The 7847-nt window shown below is 42.1% G+C and overlaps 1 protein-coding gene across 1 annotated transcript; it reads left to right on the forward strand.

Annotated features, from left to right (window-relative positions):
• Positions 1–2996: 2996 nt before the first annotated feature.
• gpr85 (G protein-coupled receptor 85) lies at positions 2997–7402 on the forward strand. Its single transcript, XM_084406225.1, has 2 exons — positions 2997–3430; positions 4576–7402. Exon 2 carries the CDS (start codon positions 4735–4737, stop codon positions 5866–5868), a length of 1134 nt encoding a protein of 377 aa, XP_084262351.1. The 5' UTR covers positions 2997–3430; positions 4576–4734; the 3' UTR covers positions 5869–7402.
• The last annotated feature ends 445 nt before the right edge of the window (positions 7403–7847 follow it).

Consider the following 7847-nt stretch of genomic DNA (forward strand, 5'->3'; position numbering starts at 1 on the left):
GACGCTACCGTCAAACCCATAGACAGTATAAGAAGTGGACAGAGCCATCTCATTGGAACTCAATTGAGACAAGTGAAGCCCATTTTTAGCGATTTTTTTAGCACTTCCGTTCCTGACGCGCAGACTCAAACCGACTCAAACTAAGCTTGATGACGTGAGCAACCTGTCTGACAGATGTAAATCTTCTAGTAGCTGTGCGTGCAAACTGCCAACGTTAATCTTGCATAGATGGCGAGCTTGAGCAAAGAATTCTTTGGCTTGAGTAAGCAGGAGTAAGTATTCTGATTAATTATTTTGTATAGTATTTATTTTAAAATGTAACGCCAGGGCTTCTCCCTTGACGTCTCCCCGATTGCCTGCGAGCTTCTCCTCCTGTCTGTACGGTAATTTCTCTACTGTGCGACAGAGAGTCGAGTGGTTATGACGCAATCGTTAGCCTATTTTTACAAAAACTGTTTCTACGGGGCCATAATGTAACATAGTTCAGGTAATGGAGCCCTTTATACATTGTTGTGTTTCTTTAGAAATAAATAATGGACAAATGGAGTCTTTAAACTCCTCAGATGTAAAGTTATTCGCTGTCAAAGTGACTCCAAAATGAATGGGAGTCAATGGAATGCTAACGCAAGTGAAGTTCTGCTACAAGATGGTGGCACGCGGCCGGCTTCAACTTCCGGTCGATGGATTACCCGCCTGGTCAAACCAGACTTCATTCGCCACAATGGAAAGCATATTTACACTGTCTGAATCGTTCCTATTATGCATTTAGATTCTAGAGAGCATTTGATTGGACAGAAAATCTGATGAGAAGCTGAAATGTAAAGTGGTGTCATCGATGGAAGTTAGAGACTCTAAGTTTTGAATGCTTACAGTATATCTTCTTAATGTGAATTCTGTCATTGTTTTGAAGCACACTAGCTTATAGATAACAGTAAGGCTATCATATTCACAATAAAAGCCAAAAAAAAATCATTTTTGATTTCATGGGGACTTTAACCACTGACCCAATTTTTCTCATAAATTGAAAACCACTCTTTTAAAACCCTGTAGGAATTTCTCCCAGCTCAAAGTGCAAATACTCTTCTTTCGTTTTTGACTTCAAACTAAACAATTTTTTAAAACCAACTCAATTCACTGCAAGCTATTTGGTAACTGGTTGTTCCAAAAAACATCTTCAGCAATATTTCAAGCAAGAATCTAGCCTCCAAATAAACATTTACAAATACTTTACTTTGAGTATTATCCCTATAGTGAACAATTTTGCATGTGAAACGCATAATGAGGGGCGAAATTACGAATCCTACTATGGGAACATGTAGGCTCATGAATATTAATTACCCGATGCAGACGTTGCCATCCAACTGTAAAACCATATTATTTAAGTGACGCTGACGTTGCGTCGTTACTTTCCAACGGCTCGTCGTAGCTTATCAATATTAACCAAACCTTTCCCATAGTAGGGTAGGGTTCACAAAATCAGGAAATGCAGCGAGATCACCTGACGCGTCGTCATTGCAGTCGCGCTTCCCTCCTCGCAGCAGACCAACAACAACATGGCTCCCAAAGGCCAACACGCACACATGATGCTCTGGCTTTTCCTCCTGGCGCTTGTCCAGACCGCCGAGGCGTTTGACGGAGGAGATGCTCTGGCTTTACTGTTGGGCGCGACCGTGACGCTCGTGGGAATCTGCGCGTGCTTGGGCTGGTACGCGCGCACACGGAACGGCCAGTTTTGATGACCAACCTGCTGATCAAGGCCTCATCCGGAAATGTGACTGAGTGCAGAAGGACTGTCATGCATTTCTACTCAAGAGAATTGGAAATGCACGCAGAAGAAAGGACCTATATGGATAATATAAGCTGTTGATTTTATCCTTGACGTATTATCCATTTCAATGACACTATCCTTCCTGCCCCTGTGCACCACGTGAGAAACGTCTACATTATCAGCGTTGTAAAGTCCATTAGATTATCACTGCATGAGAACAAGATCATGCAGACATTCTCTGACACATTTCTATGGACTTGGACATTCTGGCGGGCTTCTGATGGTCTCTTGCCATGTTACAATCACTGCAAGACAATCTGCTTTCAATTTCACTCCTAAAATTGTTGAATGCTTTCTCTGTCTGCATAAAGCATTTAATGTCTTTGCCAATGTGCTTTAGAGAGGGAGGGTGATGACGTTTGCTTTGTCTGTTTGAAGCTTATACATGTTATTAACTATATGTGCCTATTGTCCAAGTATGAGACTTTGCACCTGTTGCAAATTAATAGACTCTGAAAATTGAATAGCGCTTTCATTTTCATTAATTTTTTATTCTTTGCAAAATGCACACTAAAATAAACTGCATATACAGTGGTTGCAAAAGTCATTCCTTCTAAGTCATTGAAATACATTAATAAACCAAGTTACATTTTCAAAAAATGATGGCAGTCATCTTTCTCAAGCAAAACATTTCACAAAAGGGTATTAAATTAGTACGTATTGTTTAAAATTAAGACAAAAAGGATTTGGACGCTTTATTCATTTATGCATTTTTATAACTTACATTGCACACAAGGTGTACATTTTTCAGTTCATGCAGCCTAATTTGAACCTAGCACCTTATTTTACTGTTTGAGCTAAAGGAAATTTAGCCACTAGATGCCGGTCCAGCTTGTAAAAGGTTGTTGCATCCATTCTACATGATCAAGTTATATTAAGTGTTCAAAAACAACCTTTGGGGTCACTGCATGTCCAGTGCCAAGTATGCAATAGAACTAGACACCCATGTTGGTTCTTATTCAGGGCAATGAGGTGTATCACACACAATAGGCAGTGTCAATTATTGATGCTGAGTAAGTGTATCCTGTGCTGAACCATATGTAATATAGGCTAGCCACTCCTTCTAACATATTCAAATACACAATGAAAGTAATACCCCTGATTAGATAAGTTTAAGTTCAAGGTTTCATTTGTCAAATACAGTATGATACACGGTGATACAAAATGTGTGACACATTATAGTGTATAAACAAGAATGAAGTTTTGTTAAATATAAGGTGTCTTTATTATAAATAAAGCCCACCATTATTTTCTCTCTCCCATAGACAGACAGACAGATAGATAGATAGATAGATGGATAGTGACATATAGGCTATTGACAGATACAGTATACACAGTAAACATTTATTATAACACATGCGACGATGTATATTATACAAAAGGGCAAAAGGGATCCGTGATGCTGCTGCACCCATCAGTGCAGATGATGCTGCTGCTGCTGGGATCACAAATAGCGCCAGTGCGCATGCGCCGTCCGCACCGTTTACTGTATAATCACAGTGGGGGAAAAAGAGCAGGCAACAAAACTAAACCTTTTTTTACGGCAAAGTGACTGCTGCCATGTAAATAACCGCCAGGGAAACAAAGGGGGAATATCAACAGGTATGTTTTTAATTGATATTTTATAGCGTTGTCTCTGTTGCACTCGATATTTGCATGCATGTATTTGAAGGAATTGCTGTGCCTATAATGGACGCTCAGCCATCCAGAAATCATTCCGTTTTAAAAAGCAAAGGGAAAAATTGACCGCTTGTGTGCTAAATTCACACGCATTCACCCAAATGATCCTGTATCTGTTGCTTATATTGATACAACGCACTAAAACGTCTTCAATGGTGGATGATTTTGTAAAAATGCAACTGTATACAAAGGTTTATTATTTATTATATAGGGAAAGGCTCTTCGTGCATTTATAGCTATGAAAGAAACGACGGCTATTGTATAGAGTCGGTTAATAGATGCAATCCATTGTTTGTTTTTGTTTTTTTTTACTCGAATTCGTCGTCATATTAATACTAATTGTTTATAAACAAATAAATCTAGGTTAGAGAGAGAGAGAAAAATAGAGATGCAATTCTAAAGCATGTGCTTTTCCCCAAATGACTTGCATTATATTGTGTTGTTGCACTGAACGTCTGTATGGAAGCCACAAATAATCTATATTTTTATATATAAAATATAACATGATGCATTTCTTCATATTCCTTTACACAGTCAGTCAAATAAGGATTCATGATTGATTTTCCACAGTATCATGATAAACAAGAGAGAATGAACACGGTTAGATTCTGCAGGATCTTTGGGTGTGATCAACAGCTTTTCTTGCTGCATTTAGACAAATGTTCCTTTCGGGTGTAGCTGATAACAATCATTAGATTCCACGTCTTTTTCCATTATACCACAGATGAATACGCCTCTAGACGGATGTCTGGTCGTGGTGATGAGCATCTTGTCGACTGCACTCTCTTTCTTTGCTATTATTTATTTAATTTGCCTTGGAAAAGGGGAGACGTTGGGGGTGGGGGTCTGTTATTTTAACCAGGATTTATGTTGGTGTCCAACGGCGAATCCTTATGCTGAATTAAGCAACTGTGTGAGCTCGACATAGACGGCATGCCGTTGCAGCCGCAATTTTGTATGCAATTAGAAAAAAGAGCCTCAATGACAAAAGAAATGAGCGATGCAATGCAAAGCCCCCCAGTTTGTTTTGTGTGAGCGAATCCTAATGGGTGGATCGTGTTTTTCAGGCATCCTTTTAGGTGTGATGAGACAAAGGAACAAAGGATGCCTTAGAAGAGAGGCAGCGAAGAACAAGGCTGGAACCTGCTTCAAAGCACACCAGATGGATCTATCGCTCCACTCTCCATCTAGATCATGATACTTGGCTAAAGCTTTAAGCGTTCTCTATGATCCCTTCTCCATCTATGGCGAACTACAGCCATGCAGGGGACCACAACATCTTGCAGAATGTCTCTCCGCTCGCCACTTTCCTTAAACTGACCTCCTTGGGTTTCATCATCGGCGTCGGCGTGGTCGGAAACCTCCTGATCTCCATCCTGCTGGTCAAAGACAAGAGCCTTCATCGAGCGCCCTACTATTTCCTGCTGGACCTCTGCGCTTCGGACATCCTGCGCTCGGCCATCTGCTTCCCCTTCGTGTTCACCTCCGTCAAGAATGGCTCAGCCTGGACGTACGGCACCCTGACTTGCAAAGTGATCGCCTTCTTGGGCGTGCTCTCCTGTTTCCACACTGCCTTCATGCTGTTCTGCGTTAGCGTGACGCGGTACCTGGCCATTGCCCACCACCGTTTTTACACTAAGCGGCTGACCTTCTGGACATGCCTGGCCGTCATATGCATGGTGTGGACCCTGTCGGTAGCCATGGCGTTCCCTCCGGTGCTGGACGTTGGCACGTACTCCTTCATCCGCGAGGAGGACCAGTGCACCTTCCAGCACCGCTCCTTCCGTGCCAATGACTCGTTGGGCTTCATGCTGCTCCTTGCACTCATCCTCCTGGCCACCCAGCTTGTCTACCTCAAGCTCATCTTTTTCGTCCATGACCGCCGAAAGATGAAGCCGGTCCAGTTCGTGCCCGCCGTCAGCCAGAACTGGACCTTCCACGGCCCGGGAGCGAGCGGCCAGGCCGCGGCCAACTGGCTGGCCGGCTTCGGCCGGGGTCCCACGCCTCCGACCCTGCTGGGAATCCGGCAGAACAGCAATGCGGCGGGCCGCAGGCGTCTGCTGGTGCTGGACGAGTTTAAGACTGAAAAGCGGATAAGCAGGATGTTCTACATCATTACCTTCTTCTTCCTGAGCCTGTGGGGACCCTACCTGGTGGCCTGCTACTGGAGGGTGTTCGCCCGAGGCCCAGTGATCCCGGGAGGCTACCTGACAGCGGCCGTGTGGATGAGCTTCGCCCAAGCGGGAGTCAACCCCTTCATCTGCATCTTCTCCAACCGGGAGCTCCGGCGATGCTTCAGCACCACGCTCCTCTACTGCAGAAAATCCAGGTTGCCGAGGGAACCCTACTGTGTTATATGAAGGTTCAGTGGCATTTTTTGTTTTTCTGATGTGGTTTTTGTTTGGATGCCCTGGTTGATCAGGGATGTGTTCAATTGTACAGCTCTCTCCTTCTCCTCATCCTCTCGCTCCCTTTTCGAGGCCTGTAGTTGAACCGTCCGAATGGAATAAGATGATGAACGGACAGAGGACACGTCTCACGTTTATGTTCTAGTAAACAACCAATGCGAAAGGCCATTTGAAACCCAATACGCAAAAAAAAGAAAAAAAAAAGAAAAGAAAAAAAAAACGTGAAAAAAAAATAATTCAAAGAAAAGAAAAAATGGATACATCAAAAAGGGACTTTGGATATCTGGAAGACTCTGGAACAGGTGTAAAAGAAATCAAACTGTTACCTTAAGGAATCACTGGAATTTGTGTCTAAAAAGTTGCACTAACGAGAAGACCAGAAGATGCTTTTTTCGCTCAGTTGCATTGCAAGGATGTCTTGTTTTTCCCAAACTGAAATACGAATGCTTTAATCTGCAACAGACTTCTCTTTCACTGTAAGTAAACAAAACATGTGGGGTGACTAACTGTTGGAATACACCTTCACGAGAGGATAAATTGGTTTAAATGTAAGTGATATCTTTTTTCCTTTTAGGGTTGGGTTGGGGCGGGGCGGGCTGGTGGGCGGGTCTTAAGGGGGCGGGTCCTGTCGTGTGGTTTTCGATTTGCAACTTAAATTATTTCCTGTAGTTTTATGATCCATATGGTACGTCTCTGTTGTCTGGCAATGTTATTTTCTTATCTCATTTTTCTAAGTCTAAAAACAAATGTTTGAATTTTAAAACATTGCTCTTGAGAACCTTGTACTTAAACTGACAGTGGAGAACCAGTTAAGCTAAGTTGAGTACGGCATATCCATGTACCCGAACACGCAAATTTTGTTACAGATACCACTCCAGCTGTTCTTGCCTTAATGGTTCTGGTGTTTTGTTCATGTTTTCATTTGCAAGGTGAGGGTTGTTTTCTAAATCCGCTCCTCTGAAATGTCTTTTCACATGAGGGTGAAGTGCATTTTCATTTGAAAAACAGTATCCACCACCAACACCATCACATGCACAGCCCATTTCTTACCCTGTAACGTTTGCTACACCCCACCGAGTGCGCAGAGCACAGGGAGCATGTGTGTGTGGATGTCTGTGCGTGAGTGAGCGAGAGTGCTAGACGAACAGCTGTCATGTCAAGACCAGAGCCTTAGTCTGAAATCTTGCACAATTTGTAAAAAATGTAATAGGAAAAACAAAAAACATTGTATTTAAGGCACAGAGTCTTGTTTCTACTTTCCCAACATTTGCTCTCTACTAATTGTTTTGATTAACTTACTTTTTCTCTTGTGGCCATTTTAATATTTATTCTGTATTCTTTTTGTATATTATAGGTAGATAGTGTGTAAGTTTGTGAGTCTTTCATTTTGAAGTCCCGAATGTGAGTACTGTTTAAGTTAGGACTGCAATTGCTGAAAGTTAACTGTGTAATCTGTTGCTTACATTTTTGAAAATAAAATTTTACATTTTGCAAAACCTGTTCTTGCTATTTACTCCAAAAAAGTACGCTTGGTTAAGCAGGCCCAAAGCAAAATGAAAGCTCAATTAGCGGGGAAAACATGTATAAATATTGACCGAGGCAGGCTAACAAGCTTATCTTTGCCATTAATGATCGCTTCGCATTGAACTGTCATGATTAGTCTCTCGCTAATATGTTTCTGTGCCCTGTTTGTGTTCCTGTTTAATTACTGTAAAAATGTCCTCTTGTCTCCTCTCTGATATTACTAGGCTCACTTTAGCCATTATGTGCTTTTTGCTTTGTCACTTTACCTCTTCATCTTCTCTGTTTCATTTCTGGCTAATTTCAGACTGTGTGGAGTTTGTTTGGATGCCGCTTTTCCCTTGTGAGCGCTGTTGAAAGTGATGAATTATCTCTGCATTCTGCAATACGATACAACAACAGAGTTTTTC

Source organism: Rutilus rutilus (genome assembly GCF_951802725.1).
Source record: "Rutilus rutilus genome assembly, chromosome: 4".
Taxonomy (NCBI): Eukaryota; Metazoa; Chordata; class Actinopteri; order Cypriniformes; family Leuciscidae; genus Rutilus; species Rutilus rutilus.

What these genes read in the sequence shown, in the direction of transcription:
- gpr85 (XM_084406225.1), top strand. Translation starts at nt 4,735, where the DNA reads ATGATCCCTTCTCCATCTATGGCGAACTACAGCCATGCAGGGGACCAC.